Below are 26,494 nucleotides of genomic sequence, written 5' to 3' on the forward strand. Positions count from 1 at the left end.
TTAAAATTGGATAACTGAATGAAACTCTTGTCACAATGTTTGCATTGGAAAGGTTTTTTTTCAGTGTGGACACGCTGGTGTCTGTTCAGGTCAGATGACCGTTTGAAACTCTTGTCACAATATTGACAGTGGAAAGGTTTTTCTCCAGTGTGTACACGGATGTGTGACTTATAATTGGATAACTGAATGAAACTCTTGTCACATTGTTTACATTGGAAAGGTTTTTCTCCAGTGTGTACACGATTGTGTGACTTATAATTGGATAACTGAATGAAACTCTTGTCACAATGTTTACATTGGAAAGGTTTTTCTCCAGTGTGGACACTCTGGTGTGTCTTCAGTTGAGATGACCATCTGAAACTCTTGTCACAATGTTTACATTGGAAAGGTTTTTCTCCAGTGTGTACACGAATGTGTGACTTAAAATTGGATAACTGAATGAAACTCTTGTCACAATGTTTGCATTGGAAAGGTTTTTTTTCAGTGTGGACACGCTGGTGTCTGTTCAGGTCAGGTGACCGTTTGAAACTCTTGTCACAATATTGACAGTGGAAAGGTTTTTCTCCAGTGTGTACACGGATGTGTGACTTATAATTGGATAACTGAATGAAACTCTTGTCACATTGTTTACATTGGAAAGGTTTTTCTCCAGTGTGTACACGATTGTGTGACTTATAATTGGATAACTGAATGAAACTCTTGTCACAATGTTTACATTGGAAAGGTTTTTCTCCAGTGTGGACACGAATGTGTGACTTATAATTGGATAACTGATTGAAACTCTTGTCACATTGTTTACATTGGAAAGGTTTTTCTCCAGTGTGTACACGAATGTGTGACTTAAAATTGGATAACTGATTGAAACTCTTGTCACAATGTTTACATTGGAAACGTTTTTCTTCAGCGTGGACATGAAGGTGTGTTTTCAGGGAAGATGATGCAGTAAAACTCTTGTCACAATGTTTGCATTGGAAAGGTTTTTCTTCAGTGTGGACACGCTGGTGTCTGTTCAGGTCAGGTGACCGTTTGAAACTCTTGTCACAATATTGACAGTGGAAAGGTTTTTCTCCAGTGTGTACACGCTGGTGTTTCTTCAGGTAACCTGACAAACTGAAACTCTTGTCACAAAGTTGACATTGGAAAGGTTTTTCTCCTGTGTGGATACGAAGGTGTCTTTTCAAGTAGGATGAATCAGCAAAACTCTTGTCACAATGTTTACATTGGAAAGGTTTTTCTCCAGTGTGAACACAAAAGAGTATTTTCAGGTTAGATAACTGTTCCTCTTTAAGATCCTCCTGTTCTTCTTTAAGCTCCTCCTGTTCCTCTTTAATGTGTGGAGGCTCTGGTTCCTCCTGGAGCAGACTGGGGCTCCTCTCCTGTTCAGGAGAAACCTCCTCTTTACACACAACCATGTGCAGGATGTCTAGGAGCAGAAACATAACATGATGGTCAACACTGGATTACTACAATGTAAATCCATTATGTTCCATGTACAAAATGAGCTATTACCTACCAAGATAAGATTGACTAAACCGTTATTACCTACATATTATTACTGTTCTGGAAATTTTAGCAAGATTTTAGCAACATACTAAAAAAGTAATGTGAAGTAATATATTTAGTTACATTAACACCAAGATGAATCATGATGTTAAAGCAAATATTTAATTTAATTTGAAATGCAATTCTGAGCCCCGTCATCGAATTTGCTTCCGAGATCCCAGATCCCAATAAGCTGTGAAACAAATTTGTGTAGCAAGCTTCTTGGATCTGGCAGCGTCAGGTTAAGCTTAACGATCTATGTAAAAGATTTCCACTCTTTTACATAGATTGTTAAGCTACCATCGCTACAGCAGTTTGTGAGATTTCATTGACCTAAATGGCTGTTATATCAACAAGCATAGCACGTCTGTAAATGTGTCTGTGAGTCTGTGAATCTGTCTGCCTGTGTGTCTGGAGCAATCTTTGTTCCTACTCTCATCTATGGTCATGAAGTGTGGGTCATGACCGAAAGAATAAGGTCACGAATACAAGCGGCCGAAATGAGTTTTCTTCAACGGGTGGCTGGCATCTCCCTTAGAGATAGGGTGAGAACTGAGAAGTTCAATCACACGAGAGAGAGTAGAACCGCTGCTCCTTCGCCTGGAAAGGAGTCAGCTGAGGTGGTTCGGGCATCTGGTTAGGATGCCTCTCGAGCGCCTCCCTAGGGAGGTCCTCGACGCATGTCCCACTGGGAGGAGACCCCGGGGCAGACCAAGGCGCAGTTGGAGGAAATAAATCGACTGACTGGCCTTGGAACGTCTCGGAATCCCCCAGGAGGAAGTCACTAATGTTGCTCTGGAGAGGGAAGTCTGGAGCGCTCTGGTGGAGCTGTTTCCCCCGCGACCCGACTACGGATAAGCGGTTGAAGATGGATGGATGGAAGTAGCCTACCTGCTGCACTGCTATAATATTATATCAACATAATGTCATATTGTTGACCTAAATGGCTTTATATCAACAAGGCTAGTAGGATTAAAATAGGGTTAGGCTGTCTTTTGTCTTTTTTCAGAAATTACTTTGTACAAACTTTGATTAAACATGCAGCACTTAAGGTAAAGCTGGGTTACATTTTGTTAAAATAATAACCCCGTACCAAGTGGTGTTTCATTAGCTCAAGCGTGACAAAATAGACTACAGCTTGTTGTTGTTCCGCTGCTGCTGCTCTGAACACACGTGAACTGTAAATATACAAAGGATCCGACAGTGACATCACTGTTATGCAACACGGAAGTAACAGAGACTCAAAGCAGTTTAAAAACCACAGTCAGTGACGCATGGATGACGAATCCTTAGTATTTTCATTCAACCGGACAGTCAACTTTGGAAAAGGTCCTGGTGACACTCGGGAAAACTTGGGATATGGGATTTCCTTCTCGCGTACCAGTGGGACATGTTCCGGCGGTTGGGAACCTCTGGTGCAAACCATTGGGAATATCTTATCTACAAGCTCACTGGAGCCAGGGGGAGCACCCCACACCCATCACTCCTGCCCCCCATACCCCTCCACCCCCTGAGCCAGGGGGAGCACCCCACAACCATCACTCCTGCCTCCCATACCCCTCCGACCCCTAACTACCATCAGCTATGCAAGCAGGTGTGTAACGGACGACAATTAGGAGAATGGAAACAGGTGCTCCGATTAATTATTCCGTCTGATTGATTAATCTAACTGATGCCGATTAATCTAAAAACGATTAAAATCGGCCGATACCGATGTGTTTGCCGTTAATCTCCCACCACTAATTTATACTACTATGTTATGGTTTGCAGCCAGCCCACATTGTTTCTTCAGAAACATGCCATTGTTATTGTACAGTGAAAATAAGACATTGTGGCAGCCCCACAGAACAGGACATATTAAAGAAAGGAAACTTACTGAAGTGTGGCTGGTCTTCAGCTTCCTGTTTAATAGAAACGTCTCCAGCTTCCCGTTTAATAGAAATGTCTTCAGCTTCCTGTTTAATAGAAACGCCCCTGGCTGAGTCTGGAGAGTTCATCTTCACCTGGGAGTGATGCATCATGGGTATTGTAGTTCTTATGAGTCTGGAGAGTTCGTATTCACCTGCAGTCTGGACTCCGGTCTGAAATCAAGTGAATAAGGAAGGACTTTAATAACTGGAGATCTATAGTCCGGCAGCCAGGGGTGTGGAGTGGGAAATGTGTTTTTATTGGCCTAAAAGATTACCTATATACTTAGAAATACTTAAATTAATGAGTCCACTTGCTGACCGGGTGTCGGTATTGAGCAATGTATTTTATAAGGTTTTATATGTGACCATACCATTACCTATATACGGCAAGATGTCCCAAAACAAACTGGTCAGGCTACCACTTGGCATCCCTCCCAGAACCCACCTCACCCCTGCCCATTTCCATAGGCTGCTGCTGTAATGGCCTACAAGATTCACTACACCTTAAGATACCCATGTACCTGTCTAAATACCTTAATGTAAATGAAGTCCACAATCTCAACACCAGAGGGAGTTCAACAAACCACATGCAACCCAGATTCGGCTCAAACAATGGATTAAATTAATTTTGCTCCTATGCCACTAAAATGTGGAACGCCCTACCAACAGCAATTAAGAAATGTGAATCTCAAATTCCTTCAAAACCTATGGGTGTCTGCAGTTCAAAACTGGTCCCCATAACCCCCCACGTCTCTACATCAGAACATGTAGAGACGTACAGAGATACACTTCTAGTAACCAAAAACAGGAAGTCGTCATAAAAGATGGTAAAAGGGGAAAAACATCTAGGGCTCCATCTTGCACCACTATAGGGTGACCAGATGTCCCAATTTGTGCGTGATTGTCCCGCATTTGAATTACTTTTAATGCGTCCCGCAAATGGAGACGTTGTCCCGCATTATGATAGACAGGCTCCAGTTTTCAAATGTGCGCTTTATCTGTGGGTCTGTGGGAGAGCAGCAGAGCTGCAGAGGCTGTCATGACAGGACCAGGGGGCGAGCCGTGACTGTGTGTGTGTGTAGGTAGGTAGGATTGGCTGTCAATCAAACAGCCGGGCAGAGACGGGGAAATCAAATCAATGTGGTGCGGATAGTTTAGTGGAACACCAACACACGAAACACAGTACCACGAGTTAGTGTCTTAGCTAAAACATGGAGGACAAAGGGGAAGAAAATGAAGTGCAGTTAAAACAACTTACAGGCACAGGGAAACTATTTATCCGTGGGTGAAGAAGACATGCAGTGCAAGGCATATTGAAAGAGTCTTCTGTGACATTTGTAATTAGAGTCGTTTCTCAGTGACACACGGAGGAGGTGAATAACGACGTGAAGCAACGTGTTGATCAAAAGGAGGCTTCACAGAGCATGGACACGTTTGTTCTTAAAACCAAAACAGGAAGAAAAGGTAACAGCTGCTGAAATAACAAGTGTTTACCACACAGTACAACTGAGAGACTTTCAGACTTGTAATGGACAACATAAACACCTAAAAGGTGTATATCCTGGCTGTGCTTTTATGGTGGAGAAGTGTGTTTACAGTTTAATTTATTATGAGTTGGCTCCAATGCTGACCATTTGGTTTAATTTATTTTATCTTTTATTTATTTTACCTGTATAATTTCAAAATATTTTGCAGTAGTTGGCTTTGTTAGGAGGAGGATACTTTGATAAAGAAAACATTTATTTATTGGTTCCTTATTGGTTGTAATTCATGCCTTCACAAAACCAAAGCCCCTTGGTTTGTTGGTCCAGTTGTATTGGTTGGTTGGTTGGTTGGACTATTGTCCTGTTTGTCCAATAATAGTTCATTTAAATGCATTTCTGTTCAGTTTATTTTATTTTCATATAGTTATTATCATCATAGTCCTATTATGTGCTACTGCATCAACCAGATGACAAAGCATAGATATGCTATGTGAGGGGCAGAATAGAAATGTCTAATTGAGGAATAGAAATGTTATTATTTTTGTTTTCGTATAGGCCTACACATTATTCACACAAACAACACAACCCTGCATGTATCCCACATTGTCCCACACAAACACTCTCTTTGTCCCACATCTGGTTAGTTGGGATCTGGTCACCCTATGCGCCACCCTTAACCCTTATCCCTAAACGTATTCGCCATTTTTTACTATTTTGAAAAACATTTAAAAATAGTTCAACTAGCCGATCTACATCTACACGTTGTGAGCTTGTAGATCAGCTATTTGAACGATTTTAAAAGGTTTTTTATAAATAGTAAAGAATAGCAAATTAGTTTAGGGATAAGGGGTGGCGCTAGCCCAAACATTTAGATTCTCGTAGAGGTTTTTTCTGACGAATCTCTCTACGAGAGTCTAAACGTTTTACACCCCCATAATGTCGCGGAGCAACGTTTGTGCCTCAAAATCACTCTTACCTTGTACAAATGCAAAATCTAAGCTGCTTTAAATTTTGCCCCACTTGTTTGTGATCTGTGCGTCCCCATATTACACATTTAGTGCCGGAAGTGCATCAAAATAGAAGCTCCGGGGTGCCAGAGTTGTCTGATCGCTTTTACTTTGAAAGCCATGAACCGGAAACACTTTCCTAAAAAAGTTGACTTTACAAAGAGACCTCAGATCCCCGATCATCTTAATATATTTTTGTACGCTCCAAAACACGTTCATATTTTGCGGGAGAGACGGATGAGGAGCAGAAATGAAGCACCAGCTTCATTTCTCGATCCATTCATCACCACGGAGAGCGCCTTGGATTAGGAGATACGAGTCATTCTTTCCGCCGCGCTAACATGGGAGTCAATGACAAGCTAATAGTTGCACTGAGCGTTAGCATACGGCAAGCGAAAAGCGAAATGCCAAAAAAAAATAATAGGAAAAATTCGGAATATTCTTATCTCGCCCCGCGTCGCTGGGACGTCGCTAGGACGTCCACAGACGTATAGGCACCAATATTTCGGGATCCTTATGACGTTCTCACACGTCCTATGTTTTAATTGTGTTAAACAACGAACATGCTTATTTTTCAATAAAAAAGGTATTTTAATCCACTCTGTTTCGCAACAGAACATTGCCAGCACCCCTAGCGGCCAGGGTTCTCTTGCGCATCTACAATGGAGAGAAAACCAAGATGGCCGCCAGATTCCGAGACAGAGTGGATTAAAATACCTTTTTTTATTAAAAAATAAGCATGTTCGGTGTTTAATATGGGGACGCACAGATCACAAACAAGTGGGGCAAAATTTAAAGCAGCTTAGATTTTGCATTTGTACAAGGCAAGAGTGATTTTGAGGCACAAACGTTGCTCCGCGACGTTATGGGGGGGTAAAACGTTTAGACTCGTAGAGAGATTCGTCAGAATCGAAGAAAAAAAAAACTCTACGAGAATCTAAATGTTTGGGCTAGGTTGGCGCCAGATATAGCCCATAGTGAGGGGAAAAGGGGGCCAGTTTTGAATTGCAGCCGTGCGTAGGTGCTCTTAAAACAAGTTACAATATTATTACTGCTGCTAGTATTAACTACTGCTTGTTTATAACAAGTTACAATATTATTACTGCTGCTAGTATTAACTACTGCTTGTTTATAACAAGTTACAATATTATTACTGCTGCTAATATTAACTACTGATTGTTTAGGATCATTTATAACTAACAAGCAGATATGAGAGAAATACTAGTCCATGTTAAAAGAGAAGTCAATCATATAAAAGATAAATGTAGTAAAAACAAGGTGAATAAGTTCATCTTACCTGCTGTGTTTCAGCGTTGAGCTGCTTAACGACCACACTGTTTTCAAACCTTTTAGTATTATTATTAAAGTGTTTTGTAACGACACTGCTAACAGGATAACAGCTAGCTGTGTGTAAGACTACTGTGCAAGGTCTGTGCGCAACATGTGCACTAGCCCTGCTGCAGAGCCATATAAAGTGAGACACAGTTACGACAACTCTGTTCACGTCATGGGGCTTCAGTCCAATGGCAGCTCTTCTACATAGACTTCTATTGAATGGGGACATCCGGGAGTTTACCCATAGAGTTATATATCTATAGAGAAGACACCCGAGTTCTCCTCCCATCCACTTGCATTGAGTTGCTCAAAAGCGCATGAGGCGGATTCACTCCTCCTTCCGGGTAGGAACAGAGTGCATTCTGGGATGGATTGGCCCCAAACACATGAACGCGCGACCGGCAAATGAACTAGCATCGTGCGTGTGTGCGTGTGCGTGCTACTCGTGGTGAACGCGCATCGCTATGTAGGCAGCAGGCTCGTCTTAACCTGACACTGCCAGCTGGGGGCGGTATTGGGTAGCAAGCTTTTTTAATATGGTTATTATTAGGCTCGTCTGCCCTCCAGTGTAAAACTGTTTTGCGATCATTTTTCGGAAAGGAAATATAAAACCATAGCGGTTTTATCATATTAGCATTTTGAATAGATTAAGAACATGGATGTATCTGATATAAATTAATTCGTTATTTGTATACACCCATGCAGTGTACAACAAAATGTGTGTGTGTGTGTGTGGGTAACTGACTGTGGGTAAGAGAATAATAACCAAACAGTGGTTTTGCATATGAAAATAATTAAGAGAAAACGAGTGGTTTTGCATATGAAAGCATTTGGAAGTGGCTCCATAACAGTGCTGGGTAACAACAGTGGTAATGTGACGTGTGCATGCGTGCATTTTGATGACACAAATGATTGATAGTACCACCAAATGAATACTAATAATAATACCGGTAATAAAACGTTTGAAAACAGTGTGGTCGTTAAGCAGCTCAACCCTGAAACACAGCACATAAGATTAACTGATATATATACATATATCAGTTAATCTAGGTCTGTTTAAGTCAGTGCCCAGCCAGCACGCCAACGTGGGTCCCATGTGGTTTAGAGGTGGGCTACGTGGGAGCCAGGTGGGATAACTATATGGTTCTCAAAGTGGGGTCATTGACTGTATTGAGGGAGTTCCAGGGGGTCCCCAGCTAAATGATTGATAGTACAGGAACCAAATAGACCCTTGCAGTTATGCTGCAGTTGCGCTGTTGGTCGATGAATAATTATAATCCAAGGTTTGTCAATCATATTATGGTTTGTGGTTGAAAGTAAACCATAATAAGTCAACTTTAAGAAGAGATCTGCAGTTATTGTGCTGCAGACAGTGCAGAGTGAGAGCAGCTCCGCTCTGCTAATTGATCTGACTGGCATTACAGTAATTAGTTATTTGCCAGCACCTGCTCCAATATAGGCCTAAATCAAATCAAACTTTATTTATATAGCACATTTAAAACAACAGAAGCTGACCAAAGTGCTGTAGGCCTACAGCATTTTGCATTTATCGAACAAACATCGATTAATCTATGTTTTTGTTTTTGTTATGTATTTGGTTCATTGTTCTCTTCTCTTTGTCTATTTGTTTAAAGGCCCGCTGACACGCCCCTCGGGGGCTAATAAAGGCTATCAAACAATGCTATCATGATTGTGACGTCAGACTGTGACAAGCTTTCTCCAGCGACTTCTATGCGGGCTCGCCGGGCTTGGTGGCCGTAGTAGCATAGCAACTTATGCTACTATTTTGGTGTCACATTTAGAGTCATATTTCCTATAAATGTAATTGAAAAAAATTATTTTTTCGCTCTAAAATATTCGTTAGAATGACATTGAGTTGACGTGTAAGTTTGAGGGTAAACTGTTGCATATTCGCAATTTCGCGAATTTCCCCGGCCATCTCTCTCGGTCTCCCCCGCTGACATGCACTCAGCCACGGCATACACTCAGCCCTTCTCACAGGTTGAGTAGCGGCACTGCACCGGGCGAATTTCCCCGGCCATCTCTCTCGGTCTCCCCCGCTGACATGCACTCAGCCACGGCATACACTCAGCCCTTCTCACAGGTTGAGTAGCGGCACTGCACCGGGCTAAAATGCATATCCGTCTTCAAATAGCTACCACAACATTGTTCAAGTGAACTGTGTGTTTATGCTTGTTCATTGTAATAATCAATATAGCTATGATGATTTATCGCCGCGTCGCTCCGCATGACAAAATGCCCCTCTCACCGCCGGGGCACTGAGCCTCTTCTGGTCAGTGGTCATGCAGGCTGCACACACGGGGAACGTATAGCCTCTATGGTCCCCGGCGCATATTGAACTGGGCATGTGTCTGTGTACACACTACACAGCTACACACACACACACACACACACACACACACGCACACACGCACACACACACGCACACACACACACGTACACGTGTACACACACACACACACACACACACACGCACACACACACGCAGCTCCGCCTCCAGCGACCAATCGGCAATCGCACTCTTGGCCCAGCTCCACCCTCAGGCTGAGACCCGAGAAAGCAGGAAATTCAAAATAAAATCAAAATGAATCCGGACGAAATCTTGGAGAGTTTTGTCGAGGAGTTTTCACCTCCTCCATCACCCCCGCCGGCAGAAAACAGCGATGAATACGAGGAAGAGGAAGGGTCAGACGAGCAGGAGGTAGAGGAGGAAGAAGAACAAGAACATGAATTTCATGACGTCCGCGGAGTCAGGCCATACATGTTCGAGCCTCTGCTACCTCCTGCTAACGAGTCCGACGGTGAGGAGGGACGTGCAGACGGTGCAGCAGCAGCAGAACCTCCACACCCACGAGAGCATCTCGATGTGTCTATCTGGTAACGTTCCTTTATAATCAATTATTTATTGCCTATGCATGATGAGTTTGTATGTTAGTGCGATAACCCATGTGTATTATTGTATGGTATAACCAGAGAAGTGCCAAACGGCAGAACTTTGTGAAAGTGTATTGCAATGGGATATCAGCTTACACTGTGACATGTATGATGATTCTTACTTTCTGACCTGATCAGGCACGTGCAGAGAGGGGGCTTGTGTGGGGGGAAATAAGAGCTTGTGTGGGGGGCCAATAAGAGCTTATGTGGGGGTCAATAAGGGCTTGTGTGTGTGTGTGGGGGGGGGGGGGGGGGGGCAATAAGGACTTGTGTGGGGGGCCAATAAGGGCTTGTGTGGGGGGCCAATAAGTGCCATTGGCCCTTCAAAATGAACATTTGACAAGTAATGATAATTCCACTATCATAATTGTCTCCACCAGGCCGAAGGCATGGGGGGAGAGTATGTTTTGCACTCCGTCTGTCCGTCCGTGTGTGTGTCCGTCCGTCCGTGTGTCCGTGAGCAGCTAATCTCGGCCACCGTTAACCCGGTCGATGCCAAATTTTGCACACACACTCCCTGGATGCCAACGATGAACCTCTGCCCCAAATTTTCCAGAACGGCCTGTTATAGCGCCACCAGGAGGCCGCGTTGTGCATAACAAGTTTTTGCACAGTACACCTACAGATTTTGTCCAAACATCGTGCAAATTGGTACACAGTCTCTCTAGAGCCATTCAACGAAACGGCTCTTTCAGATTTCTCAGACTCCATCCTGATTGGTTAAGATTGGCTTCCAAAGTTCACAGGAGTGCTCAGTTTCAAACAAAATGCTGCAAATCATGAACACATCGCGTGATTTCCGTGAAATTGTGCACGCACATTCCCACTAGGCCGAGGAAGAAATGCCACATGAACAATTTCAACTCAGCCTCAAGGTGGTGCTATAACTGGCCAAAAAGTGTTTTTACCTCTAATTTACTTTTGTTGCCCTTTTATCCAACCACCAGATGAAGGCAAGCTGCAATGTCCTACATTCCTATCCTGGTGGAGACCTGTGCCCAGAATGGCACTTTTTCTAGTTATTTATACTTTTAATGTGCTGGATGTCAGTCAGTTTTAGTTTCAGACTAATGAGAAATTATTGCTTATTTTACTGTCCAATGACATGAAATGGCACAAGGGACGGACCACACAAAAAGACCACCCCCAAAAATTGACGTGCGCCCACACATGTGCCCTTTTTTGGGGTTTGATCCCCTGCCCCCTCAGTGCTCTCTGCACGGCTCTGGACCTGATTGTTATACTCTTTAGTCGTGAAGTTATTTGCACTTTTCGTTTACACAAATCAGTGCAAGCCCTCACATTATTGTTTATGTGCTTATCAATTCAGGTGTACCTGTGGTCACTGCCAGAACATGGATGCTGCAATAGACAGGGTCTGCTGTAAAGACTATGACAGGGTTAGTACTGTTACATCAAGATGACACATACATACATATACATATACATATCCTTCTATCCTAATGGAAAGAGGGTACACAAGCAAATGGCCGTTACAGCACAGAGGAGTACAGTACAGTACAGAGGAGTGCAGTACAGAGGACTACAGCACAGTAGAGTACAGAGTGCAGTACAGTACAGAGGAGCACGGTACAGCACAGGGAAGTACAGTACAGTGGAGTACAGTACAGGGGATTACAGTGGAGTACAGTAGACTAGAGTACAGTACGTTGGAGTACAGTACAGTGGAGTACAATACAGTACAGTACAGTACAGTGTAATACAGTACAGCGGAGTACAGTACAGTACAGTGGAGTTGCCATCATGGGTTGCCATGTTTGCTTTTCCATGTAAAAAAAACAACCAAAAAAACAGTATTGAGTATCGCCCTCCTGCTATTGCCTTCTTCCCATTTGCGACACATGGTGCTAGGATGAGGAAATTCTACAATTCATTATTTAGACATGTCTCTCTAACAAACCCACATACATACATACATACATACATACAATTAGGGAGTCTTACTCAAGGACACTTAGACACTAACTCTGGGGGAGCCCGGGTTCGAACTTGCAACCTTGCGGTTACCATCCGGTCACTCTACCCCTGAGCCACTGCCACCCCTTACAGAACAATGTAAATGGAATATGTGTGTGTGCATATTGTTTATTTTGCTCTGTTCTGCAGGTTATGGACAAATGCGCTGAAGCAGAGCCCGTGCCTGAGTGCATCACACTGCACCCTGGCTTTGCTACGTGTTGTTGTTGTTGTTGGGTACAACAGATGACTTATAGGTACGGTGGAGTCACATGGTATCTGTGGAACAGAATACTGGGGTTGAACTGTAGTGGAACTCTAATTACCCAGGGGGCAAACCACTTTTTTTTTTAGGAAACCTGCATTTGCCATAACATACAAAGTTGTCCACCAGAAATAATATCTATGACCCAGTAGGATCACAACCTATATGGTCAACCTGGTCACTTTTTGGGCAAAAGTCCAATATGGACGCCACACTATTAGTTATAATGGGGGGTGAATAGGGCAAAATTTTAAACGGAGGGATATTTCCACGAAACTTCACAGGTTGATCAATGATATGAATACAAACATTTTTTGTATTGAAATGTTCCATGAAATCCAATATGGCCGCCACAATATTAGCACCCAGAAAATAGGTTTAGCTCTAACTTCTGAACCAGATGAGCTAGAAACGCAAACTTGGTGTATATTTCATGGTTTCTGACCATGTGAGACTCAATGGAATACCTATTTTTATTATTGGGTGTGTCTGGACCCTTATTGTGCATATTTAGAGGATGGTGGCTACCCAAAATAGTGCTTTACGCTGATTTCTACCATGATTGTTGACTGTTTTTGGCAAACACAAGCAATATTAATCCAATGCATTTTGTTTTTTATTGTCCATTCTACAACTCTATTAGGGAGATACTTTTTAATAAGATAGATCCAAATCATGAATCATGAAAAGTTGGAGAACTGAAATGCCCATTTCAAAAGTACACCTTTTACTGTAGTATTTTCCAAATACTGTACAAATATGTATTCATGTAATGCATTTCGGAATATGAACAGGAAGGACTGTAATGTCAGTTGTTTTCAATGTACCTTCATATAATCCCATATGGGATGGGCCAAAGTGGCATGACACGAAAATAAACATTTCATTCATTCATTCATACAGTGTTATGCATCAACGGTTTGGCGAGGGGTTCCAAGGTGAAGAGGAGTTCTCAGAGGATGAGTGAGTATACTATAAATGAATAATTGTATTTCTGTAGCCATTGTCGTCAATTTCCTCTTGGCATCAGAGCTTGTCAAACCATTTCACTTTTATGATGTAATCAAAATGCAATGTCCTTTCCTTTCCATGTGCAAGAGTATTTGTAGTAATTAATTTTCACATTCATGTCATTGATTCTTTTTAGGCGTTACCGGTACACAGCATACCGCTCATTTGTGAGGTGGTGTTGGGGGTACCTAGGACAAGGGAACCGTAGGGTCGTCCCATCCTGTGCCGTCACCCAAATTCGGGCTGCTTATCCTTCGCCTTCCGGGCAATACACAGGATTCAGGCTGCCTCCACTCCACACACACCACCACAACAGACATCCTCCCCACAGGCACACACGTTTGTTGTCACTGCTGTTTTTTTTGCCCATTTTCTTTTACTTGTATGCTTTACTTAAATAAAGCTTGTTCAAGTGTAACACATTACATGTTCCTGGTTGGGTTTTTAATCTAAAATGCAAGAGGTATTGAAGTAAAAATAGTAGTAGTCAATACAATAGTCAGTGTTGCAGCAGCCCGAATTGTAACGGACATACATTTATTGGCATGAGAAAACATACCTTTTCTTTGCCAAAGCAAGTGTCACAAATATAATTAAACAGTTGAAAATGGGGAAGTATATACAGTTGGACAGGGTAGAGCATTGAATAAATATAAATAATAAATAAATGTCACATTGCATCATTATATACATGTTATGTACATGGGAAAAAAAGCTAACATTGGCTTTCAAAGTTTGCAGGACTAAAAAAATAATGTGCATCCGTTTTAAAGGTTTTAGAGATATGTACCATTATGTATTTTCCATACTTCTTGTTCCCTAACAAACAAATGACTTCACCATCACCACTCAGCCCTTGCTGCACCATTACCCAGAGCAATGTCGCCTCTGAGGCATACCGCTGCAACAAGAGTCCCCTACTGTTTTAACCTAACCTAGGAAAGAGGTTTGGGGACAGGTCTCCACCGGGGCAGGTCCTGGACATGCTTATCGTGAAATAATCTCTCAGACACTATCGTTAACTTTAACCAGCTGAGTTCTGAAATAATCAAGGCTGTAACACCTGCCCCCGCAGACAGAATTACCATCACTGAAGAGGATGTAAGGAAAGTGTTTCAGTGTACTAACACAAGGAAAGCTAATGGGCCAGATAAATGCAGTGCTTTTCTCTTCAAACACTTTGCATCTGAGCTGGCTCCAGTGTGGCAACCAATATTCCAAACCTCTGTAGACACACACACACACACACAATTCCCCTGTCTTGGAAAACCTCACACATAAAACCACTACCCAAAATCCAATGTCCAAAAGAACATAAGGATTATAGACCTTTATAGAAAAGATTATAGAATCACTTCAGTGATTATGAAATCACTTGAAAGAATACTGTTACAACATCTGGTCAGTATAACCAATGACAAATTCGACCCCTGTCAGTTTGCCTACACAAAGGGTTGCGGTACAGAGGATGCGGTTGTGACACTGGTCCACTTAATTACAAAACACCTAGATAAGTCAAATAAGAATCATGCGAGAGTGCTATTCTTAGACTTTTCTTCAGCTTTCAACACACTACAGTCTGATATACTAGTGTCAAAAATGGTACAGTTGGAACTGAATCCATACTTAATTCACTGGTATGCTTATTTTCTTACTAACAGAGTACAGAGGGTGAAAGTGAACACAACCCTCTCATCAGCATTAACTACTAATGTTGGTGCTCCCCAGGGTTGTGTGAGCTCAGCTGTACTTTTCACCCTTTATACTGACAGCTGTCGTATTGAGGAATGCCTGTCTGAATGTCGCACTGACACACCAGACCAATACATTCTAAAATCAAACCCCCCACAAAAGTAAAATCCCCCCAAACCCCCAAAATGCACACAAAAATATGCTATCATCATATCAGTTCATCTCCATCTATCTACACTACCCTCTGCATTAACCCGGGCTTGGGACCGGCACAAATAGGACACTGGCTTGTGCCCTTTTGAGGCTGCATTTATCTTTATTTTTTTTGTTTTTTTTTGTTTTTTTATCTATCTAATCTATTCTAACTAATCTAACTAATCTATTCTATCTATCTTACTTTTTATGTTTTTGTTGTTGTTTTATATTTTTTTTATATTTTTTATTTATTTAATCTATCTAATCTATTCTGTAAGATACAGTTTTGATTTCTCTCATAGATAGTTCCAGTGATCCTGGACTGCACCAACACAGAGTAAATAAGGTGGTTGAATGGAGTGATAACAACGCTCTCATCATTAACACAAAAAAGACAAGAGATTGTTTTTGGTACACCACCATGGTGAACCGATCAACCAGGTATGTTCGTACAAATACCTAGGAGTAGTAATAGACCATCTGTTGTCATGGAAAGATCAGATTGATTCAGTGTGTAAGAAAACAAAGCAAAGAATCTACTTCCTTCGCCGTCTAAGATCCTTCGGTGCTAGTAGACGGATTCTTCTTTTGTTTTTCACTCCTGTTATTATGAGTGTTCTTCAGTACTGTAGTACCACCTGGTATGGATGTTTGTCTGCAGCCCTAAAGTCACAACTGCTGCAACAACTGAACATTTGTTCAAAGATTCAGAAACTCTATACATCCACATATGATAACAGCATCCTAAGGTTAGCAAGGAATATCACCTCTAATACTAAGCATGTGTTGTATGGAGAATATAGGTTGCTACCTTCAGGAAGGAGATATGGTGTACCAGGATACAGTAAGGTCATACTAAAGAGGTCCTTTGTCCACCAGTCGACCTTGAGGCTTAATCAGGGGTTGTAGTAGCCACAGGATAATCTAAGCGGTGGATATTGCTCATGTCTTTGGTGATGTCAGGTTAGATGTGATCACGGTTCGGCCGCAAACCGAGACCATCTGGCCAGATCCTCATCCGAGCCGGGCCTCTCATATCCGGCAGAAAGTACAGGTGGGACCTCGATGGCCTTGATCCTCTCCTGGAACGGACGTGGGTTGACCACCACTTCCCCCAACAGCTGCTGTAAGCTGTCCACATAATCTAAGACCGAACAAGACATGCACTCAAAACTTGCTTCACAAATTCAGGCAACAATATTGTTTGCATAATATTATTATAGGCCCGGTGTGAGCCAATCGCCAGGCCAATGTGTTATGTGGAAACATATGAAGGTGTAATTTTTTTCGTATTCAAATATGTTGCCGAGCCAATCAATAAAAAGCAAACAGCAGTTCTTCTTGGAATTGTTTTTGTTTATATATGAAAATCAAATCAGTCAATCAATCTATATTGGAGTACGTACTGTATCTCGGCTTCCCCTTCACAAAGGCCCTGGAGTATTCGCCTTTCTTGTACTTCGGGAAACGCACTTTGGTTTTCAGCTTCCCATCTGGCCCCAGAAGTCGCTCACGGTCTGCGTTCTCATTATAATGAAGGCAGGCCAAAAGCAATCTAAAATATAGGGGGGGGGGGGTGGGGGCAATTAGTACTGTAGGCCTAAATTACATCCAGTAGGCCTACATACATTATGGAACATTTTCAATTAAACAGGGTTCCCACACATTTTTATGAATTATTTTTCTTTTCCTAAGTATTAATCTGTTTTCCAGGCCTACAGAAATCATAATTATGGTGCAATATTGAGGCTATTACACATGCTATCGAGTATTGCATAACCCGATAACATGGTGTAACATGAGTAACGCGGTGCAACGTGTTGTGAGCTTGTGGACCTTTCAAAACATTTCCAGGCTTTTACTAAGCTGCAAGCATTCTTACTAAATTCACCAACCTGCACAGCATTCCAATGAATGGATAGACAACATTCTTGGGCGCGAATCTCAAAATGAGAGCATGGAAGGATTCCAGGGAGGAGGTCTGTTCGCGTGGACTGATCTTTGCGACGTCTTTCAGCAATGCTTTCTTCAGCATCATGTCACAGAAGCATTCACAGGCTTTGGTATCTTTAGATATAAACAACATGTAAACATCACCAGTTATCATAGTTGGAAAATCACAACTAAATTTGCATGACAAATACAACATATGCACTTTAATTTGTCCAATTTATATATGACTACTGTAATGTGTCTTAGTAATCAGTCAATAGAATCACAGTTCTGTAGATACACAAAATGGAAAGACATGAAGTGACTGACATGTGTTTCTGCTACTGATTCTGCGCAAGTTCACACAATATGAAGACTGCACTGCCCTCTACTGACCATTGGCAGCATCTGTTCTTAGCACTAGACTCAAAAGTAGTACATTTCAAGTTTCAACCATAGCTTTTCATAGATTTTAGGCAATCCGATGTTCAAAATAAGAGGGGTTTATTTGTCAAATACTCATATCTACAGATACAAGCTGCCAAATGTCCCACAAAGACTGTGCTAACACTACAAAGCCATATAAACTCAATGAAACCATAGATGTTATTTGACAGTTTAGTAGGACTGTAGTGCTAGACCCATATTTGTCATGAAAATGAAGTTATCACATGCCCCCCCCCCCTTCTGCAACACTAAGTGTCACAAACAGCTGTAGATAGCATAAATGAGTATTATTAATAATATAACTCATATTTAGAATAAAGTAATGAAGAAGTACATTTGTAGGATTTCAGCATAAGCTGTAGACAATGTAAATTTCTCACTTGGTGTCAGCCATGCTCTGTGTGTAAGGAGGTCGTGGGCACAGTTGGGGTACAGTTCATTGCTGTGCTGGTGAACATTCTGGACGTGGTTTGTGATCGAAGACCACTTAGCCACGGCTTCCTCCCCACTCTGTGACGAGGATGAGCTCCAGTACAGGTGGTTGACGGAACTTTTCCTCCACACCTTGACGTCCTCACAGCCACGCTCCTTCCCAAGTGCCTCCAATTTCTTGGACAGGCCTTTGAAGAGGATGAGAGAGAGGAAAGAAAAAATATATATTTGCAGTAAATAAATAAGTAAATAAACAGTTTGTACATGCTAAGTAATAACAAGTTGACTAAGATGATGTCTTGTGAATTTATTTAATTACACAAATTTACTGTGACAACCTTTTGCTACATGCCAGGCATCATAATAGTGCTTGATGTCCTTCTTCTGCTCCTTCATAAATTTCTGGACCTGAAGGTGACGGTCAGTGACAATGGCACCAATTTTCACACCAGCCGACTCCAGAAAAGACAGGCTCCTGGTGAAACCTGCAATCTCCATATTGTTGCTGTAGCGTACCCCGACCTCATTACTCTGTCAACAATAACAATGAGCAATTAAGTATGTTTGATAATGCACAGGACAAAGAATGACTGAACATTGTGAAGAAAGAATGTGAACATTACATATTTCCAACCTGCACGAGTTGGATGTCCAAGATCCTGTTGTGCTCTAGATCCATCATTGTATATGAGCCATACTTCGCACTGTGGCCTGTGGGGTGAGAGAGACAGTTATTACTGCATGTCTACAAGAAAATAGCAATAAAGGTATGCTATACATAGTTATACTAACCCGGCGAGTCCGCTCTCATGTCCCCTCCCAAAGTGATGGGTTTGCCAGCTGCCTTGGCTACATCCAACACCTTGGCCTGCTCCATCTTCCACTGGTGAAGGATGGTTGGCTGGAGGTAGGCACGTTGGTGGCGATAAAAAGTCCTCGGATGCATGCACTGGAGCCTCAGTGATGACAGAACCTAAGTTTATAACAAGAAAAACATGGTTACTGACACTAGGCTATACCAACGTGTTGTAACTGCAGTTCTTGATGATCTACACATCAACTGACCTTGTGGACTTGCGTATAAGACGCCCCGTTAAAAGCCACCGCAGCCGACAGCAGAATGTTGCCAGCCGGGAGGGTCCCAATATAGGGCTGGCTTTGCCACTTAGCTCGACGCTCACAGTGGAGGCAGATCTAATGGATAAAGAGTAAAAGATTTTTTTTGACAAAAATGGCAATGACAAATAATTAAATATGAACAATAGTGATTACACATGGGGGCGACAGTGGCTCAGGAGCCAGGAGGTCAAGCAACCGGAAGGATCCCAGACTCCTTGGCAGGTTTTCCTCCACCATGAGTGTATGAATGTGTGTGTGAAAGGGTGAATGTAACGGACAATCTATGTGAAGCACCTTGGATAGGTTTCCTCAACCATGAGTGTATGAATATGTATGTGAAAGGGTGAATGTAACGCACAATGTATACACACAATCTATGTAAAGCACCTTGGATATACGTGCTACATAAATGCACCATTTACACATGAATTAATTACCTGGGTGACAGACAGGAAAGTTCCTAAAACATGCTTCTCCAGTGTACACGCACGGTTGCACGAACGGCATGTGTTGAGCAACAGCAGTAGGTTGTCCTCAAATACAATGTACTTCCTTGCACTGAAAGGAGTACTGGAGAGAAGATATTACAACATATTAGAACATATATGATTTTATAACAAACACTCATCAAAGAGCATTTGATTATTGTTACCTGCCAATGTCCTGTGGACTGTCCGTCCCCTGACATCCGTCAGTCACAGTGGCATCACAAGTGGCATCCAACTCCGTCTGTGTCCCAGTGGTGCCAGTGGTGTCAGTGTCCATGCTTTGAAGATATTACAACATATTAGAACACACACACACACACACACACACACACACACACACATATATATAGGGCTCATCAAAGAGCATTTGATTATTATTACCTGCCAATGTCCTGTAGACCGGGGACATCCTGAGAGACACTGTCGTGCACATAACCGGCCACAGCTTCGATCCTTGGCCTTTTGGATTCGGGACTGGTCATGGGTGTGGATGTTGCTGAGGAGGAGAGTGTGGAATCCGTGGATGCGGAATCCGTGGATGCTGAATCCGTGGTTGCGGAACCTGTGGATGCAGTGTGCAGTGGCTCTGCATGATCAATGCCACACTGGTCTGGCATCGAAGTTGCAGTCGTGCAGGTTTTTGGACGCACCTGGATTCCTAATTCACACAAAAAATAAAATAGTTATATTATTCCTATTTATATTCAATATTTATTTGTACATACATTGTTTTATCTTGATTGTTTTGTTCCACTTTTGCTTTGGCAATGTAAACGTATGTTTTCTCATGCCAATAAAGCTCCTTTCCTTTGAATTGACAGACACGCACGCGCACACACACAGTGTCACACACACCTTGGCTTCTCCTCCGTGTTTGATGCAGTGATAGGCCTACTTGGTTTTTGGCTGTCCTCGTTCGCACTGCATACTGGCAGACGACATCTCTGGTAGTTGGCTAAACATGTAAACAAACTAAAATATTATTCCATTCACATAACCTTTGTCATATGGCCTCAGTTGCCTGACGACTCAGTGACAAAACCTGGGTCTGCATAAGCAAGGGTCATCAACATGCATGTAGTGTAAACCAGTGGTTCCCAAACTTTTCCATGTCAAGGACCCCCAGATTGATAATGAGCCCCACGGACCCCCATTTGAAAAAGATATGCCAGGGACCTCCATAAGAGAAGATTTTGACGGCTCCAGCAATGATTCTCAACCCGTTTCATTTCAAGGACCCCAGTTTGACATGCATATTAGTCTACAGACCCCCATGGCATTTCTATCTCTGGGACCCCCGATTTATATTGTAAAATCATTGTTGATGTAACTCTGAGAGTGTACGAATGGAACCAATTGGACCCATTTAGTACACTCAGAGTTCTGTCTGTCTGTTATGGTCTTTCACTGCTGTCTTTCTAGTAATACTTACATTACACTACTATTACTACACTACTACTATTATTACTATACTATTACACTACTAATATAACTGACTACTAATATTACACTACTATTACAACACTACTATTAGTACTATACTATTACACTACTAATATAATTGACTACTAATATTACACTACTATTACTACACTACTACTATTATTACTATACTATTACACTACTTATATAACTGACTACTAATATTACACTACTATTATTACTATACTATTACACTACTGTTACTGTATCAGAATAACTGATGTGCAATATGACATGAGATGCATGCTTGTTCCTGCTCATTCCGTTCTTATCTTTTTTCCACCGTATACATTTCTCTGTGTAATAAACTTTTGAATGTATAGTGTAATACTTTCACTATGTTGCACAAATCACATCACATTAGCTACTAAAAATCGATTTACATTACCTTTGATGAAGGAGACTGTCCAACTGTGTACAACGATGGAATAGCGTTTCCAGACAGCACCAAATTCGTCGCAAAGCCTGCCGTGTATTGCCCATAATTTTGGAAGGACTCTCTGGGGAAATGCCTGTCACATATCCGCGAGTTCGTAGAAATTGCGGCCTCTTCAAAATGACAGAAGTCCAGCCATTGTCTCCGAAGCCATGCAGAGGATTCAGGGGGAAAGGAGAAAAGTGTGCGGACATTTCCACAACCAAAAACGCAACGACGCCTCATTATACCAGCTGTTGTTCTAGTCTCAATGGAATGCGAGGAATGCTCTGATGAAAGGCGGCAAATGAAACAAAGGCGGTGTCAAGTTACTTGACCTGTGCACACGACAGACACTGACTGGGGGGTGGGGTCATAGATAGGGGTCCCGCGATAAGAGAAAGCTATTTTGTTTTTTATTTGGATCTCTTTTAGCCTTTCGGCTAATCTTCCAAGAGTCCAGAAATAACATACATAACATAACAAAACAAAATACATTATATTACATTACAAAATAGTACATTTCATTTCAAAAATACATTTCAAATTGCACTGATGCTAAACGACAGCAGTGAGTCAAATGTTACAGCATAATAAAAAATACCTAGGCTACCGCTAATCCTCAACTCAATACAGCTGCACACACTCACGCACACACACATGTATTCATATGTGGGCATATGCCTGCCCACAGACAGATACAGTTCATTCACATCTATGGAGGATGGATGGTGGATATATCTATGAGAATTAGGCCTACGTATATTTATTTGGCTGACGGCTCAGTGAGTGTATGCCCGAAGAGAGAGAGAGGCATTCGGACAACCGGGGCGGTGTGTGTACAAGTATTGTGTACTCAACATGTCAACTGTAGCCGTGGCTATAGTGCATGTCAGCGGGGGAGAGAGCTATAGATGCCAGAGGCAGATTCCGTGCCATTGCATGTGTGTGTACGTGTGTGTGTGTGTGTGTGTGTGTGTGTGTGTGACTGTGTGTGTGTGTGTGTGTGTGTGTAGTATACACATGCCCACTGCCCAGTCCCCCGGAGGCTCATGATCTCGTCCGCAAGACTATGCCTCAACTCGGCTCGGACAACCAGGCCGATAATTCATCATAGCGATATTTATTATTACACGAATCACCAATACAAGTTGATCATTATAGCCTAAATAACGCTATGTCAATAGCGTTACACCTCCGAATGTCTGTCAACCATTCAGCCTGTCATCTCCTCGTCTGTCATTTTTCTCTCCATTTTTGTTCTCACCATCCCTCTCTTTAGCTCAGTGGTTCCTAAACCTTTTTGCTCATCATGAGTGACCCAAAAAAACGGGATCCAAACTATAGTGAAAATGGCACATCTACAAACTCACAACCTTCATGCCACAGAACACATATTTTATTTATTTTAGTTTTGACATGAGATGAAAGTTTCATTATACTTCTGGTGGTGACGAAGACATCACATGCCTTCTGAGTGTGGCTATTGGAGACCTCCAAGTTGCGCACGGATACTTGTTATTTTTTCCAGTGGTTCCTAAATGCTAGTTTCTTCGAATATATCTAATCTTCACAAGTTGTCGCGCTGTGATGCGTTTTATTATTATTAGAAAGAGAGAGAGAGAGAGAGAGAGTGAGAGAGAGAGAGAGAGAGAGAGAATTGCGGTGCGTAAGGGGGAGGCATACTTTGGTTAGACATAGCATTGGTTAGACATGGGTTACGGTTAGGTTTAGGTGTGCTGCCTCGTGGGAGGTTAGGTTTAGGGTGAGGGTTTGAGATAGGTTGTAGATGTAGGACTAATGACTAACCAATGACTAGTCTAAACCAAAAACTGTCTAAACTAAGTACTGCACCCGCGTAAGGCACTCCGTATGCGCGCTGATGCAAGACGCAGTGTGTGTGTGTGTGTGTGTGTGTGTGTGTGTGTGTGTGTGTGTGTGTGTGCGTGTGCGAGAGAGAGAGAGAGAGAGAGAGAGAGAGACTGCCCCCCCATATCGGTGTGTGTGTGAGAGAGAGTGTGTGTGTGTGTGTGTGTGTGTGTGTGAGAGACAGAGAGAGAGAGAGAGAGAGAGAGAGAGAGAGAGCGGTCAGGTTACTTGAGCCGGCAGCAGTGCCCCACTGCCCCGGGTACAGAGGACTGGATGGCCCGGCCACGGGACGGGACTCGTCACTCGAGTGACGCGGCGATAAATCATCATAGCGATATTGATTATTACAATGAACAAGCATAAACACACAGTTCACTTGAACAATGCTGCGGTACATAAGATATTTGAAGACGGATATGCATTTTAGCCCGGTGCAATGCTGCTATAGACAGGCAGTGAACCTGTGAACAGGGCTCTGCACAAGGCTGAATTTGAGGCCATGTTAGCGGGGTTACAGAGAGCTGCATCCCAGCTCTCTGGAACTCGTCACGCGATATTGCGAGTATGCAATAGTATCCCCTCAAACTTACACGTCAACTCAATGTCATTGTAACGAATATTTTAGAGCGAAAAAATATTTTTTTTCAATTTCATTTATAGCCAAAATGACCTAAATGTACCGTCAAAAACGCTAGCCTGAGCTAGCTAGCAGCCACTTGTTGCTAGCGCGGCGCGCCGTAGCCCTGTCTCAAACAATTTCAAACTGTTTTCAGTCAGACCACGTGATGTGCTGTACCACCCATATTAATTTCGGGGCATGTCAGCGGACCTTTAAGTAAATTGGAAATGAAGATGTCCAGTGATCCAGTCCACACATTACTAGCTGTGTTCTGTGTCCATGTCTGGACATAACAAGAAGTTCCAAAACCTGTTTCTTTTTTTCATGGTGCATAAGGTAAAATTTAGTTTTTAAAATGTAAATTTCTACATGAGACCACATTCTACAAAATGTCTTTTAAATCATGCCAGTTTTTGAAAACCCTATCAGTGGTGCTTGAATGTTTTCATGTCCCTGTGGACCCCCAGCTGAAAATATTTTGTTTCAGGGACCGAACAGAAGCAAATATTTGAGTTAAAATCGTTTACTGTGAAAGAATATATATTCAAAGACTTTTCTTCCAAAAATAGAAAGCTTGCATATCTGCTATTTTTCATTAAAAAACCATTAAAAGGTTCGGCATAATATTGCTTTAACTTTAATGTCTCTTTCCCCTGTTTTTGTGCTCTTTCTTTTGAAGACACATGCGATGTCAGAAGCAGAGACTCCATCTGATGTACAGACTGATGTTGAAACGACCGAGGAGGTAACAATGGCTGTTTTAGGGCAGTGGTTCTAATAATATTTTGTGGCAATATAGGGCCGTGGGGGTCCTCGCACGCCACTTTGAGAACCCCTGCATTAGAATATGGACCACCATATCTTAGAGTGCACAGTTATGGTGGTCAAACAAAATGGATTTGGTTCTCGGAGTTGCAGCAACATTAGGGTCCATTCGGATCGCAACTATCCATAATTTATCTAGAGACCCCTGGAATCCCCTCAAGGACCCCTGGGGATCCCCAGACCCCACTTTCAAAACCACTGTGTTGGGGTGTTTGCCAAGTACATTGGCACACAACCTGGAATTTCCCTAATATTATTAGACGCATACGTCCCACCTCGATCTGAGCAAGGAAGTGAGGATTAAATGTGAGTCTGCATGAATCAAGTAGGTTGGACTGACAGGCTGCCACATTCCAATTCCACACACTCCTGCTCGCTCACTCCTCCACATGTGATGTAATGCTGTATTTCTCCTGAGCTGTTTGACATTGTGGCCCACAACATGCTACTGCTTAAAGTTAGTTTTTTATGTTTGCTAAAATGTACGTTTTTTTATTGAATGTACTGTAGGCCATTGCAAAGACATGTGACCTACACCTCCCTGTGGAATGAACAGCGTTTGACTGACTACTGTGTCCCAGAGAGACTACTGTGTCCGCAAGAAAGTGGACACTGAGTATGACCAGCAGCCCCAGTGTGTCCCCTGGAGGTTCTCATGCAAGTATGTAAACTATGGTTTAGATTTATTTCATTTAAAAAAAACATAAACATACAGTACAGAGAATTTGACATCTTGAAATGTAAAATTATGTGTAGGAACCCTGGGTCACAGTGGAATTGCTGCCCAACTGAAACCCTGATCAGCTGCTGGAACCCTGAATGTGAGCACCTCAAGTGGGACACAGAGCCGCCCTACTGGAACCCGTTGTAAGTTGAAATATATTCACTTCAAAATGTAGTTTCGAATCACAATCACATGCATAGTCGATAGGATCTGGCCCTTTGATTGCATGCACATAATGGTTGCTCCACTGTAAATTTATCTTGAACTTTCCTCTTGTCATTCTAACTTGAAATGATACATTCTTAAGCGTTATTCATAGTCTGATTTATTGGTGGTGAGGTGACCCCGCAACTACAACATGACGTCACAGAGCCGCGGTGAAGAGCCCTTCTTGCTGTTTTTACTCACCACCGCTCTGCGTTATTACAGCTCCGGTGGTCACCTCACCACTGAAAATCCAGACTATGAATAGGCCTTTAATAAGGTGGTTGTGGTGGCCAATCCATTAGTCCCTAATCGCACTCTATTATATATTTTTTAAATATACACATTTTTTTATAATTTTTATCCCACGATTTTGTAACCCAGTTTTCTTTTCACCCAGTGCCAATTATCTAATGTAATCCTGGGCGCTACACTTCCTCTGCCAACCTGGGGGGGCAGCGGACTGACCTCATGCCTCCTTCTATGCATGAGGAGTCCAAGCTGCTTCTTTTCACCTGACAGGGGGGAATTTCCCCGGCCGGACGTAGCGCGTGGAAGGGACACG

At 42.4% G+C, this 26,494-nt stretch overlaps 1 protein-coding gene across 1 annotated transcript; it reads left to right on the forward strand.

Annotated features, from left to right (window-relative positions):
• Positions 1-9,883: 9,883 nt before the first annotated feature.
• On the forward strand, positions 9,884-16,448 carry LOC310868175 (uncharacterized protein; the record flags this gene model as incomplete). The annotated part of the gene is made up of 6 exons (XM_083778454.1): positions 9,884-10,176; positions 11,564-11,633; positions 12,361-12,467; positions 13,379-13,438; positions 13,623-13,817; positions 16,337-16,448. 6 exons carry the CDS (start codon positions 9,884-9,886, stop codon positions 16,446-16,448), a joined length of 837 nt encoding a protein of 278 aa, XP_083634580.1.
• Between the last annotated feature and the right edge of the window lie 10,046 nt (positions 16,449-26,494).

Source organism: Protomyctophum parallelum, assembly GCF_964188405.1.
Source record: "Protomyctophum parallelum genome assembly, chromosome: 12".
Lineage (NCBI taxonomy): Eukaryota > Metazoa > Chordata > Actinopteri > Myctophiformes > Myctophidae > Protomyctophum > Protomyctophum parallelum.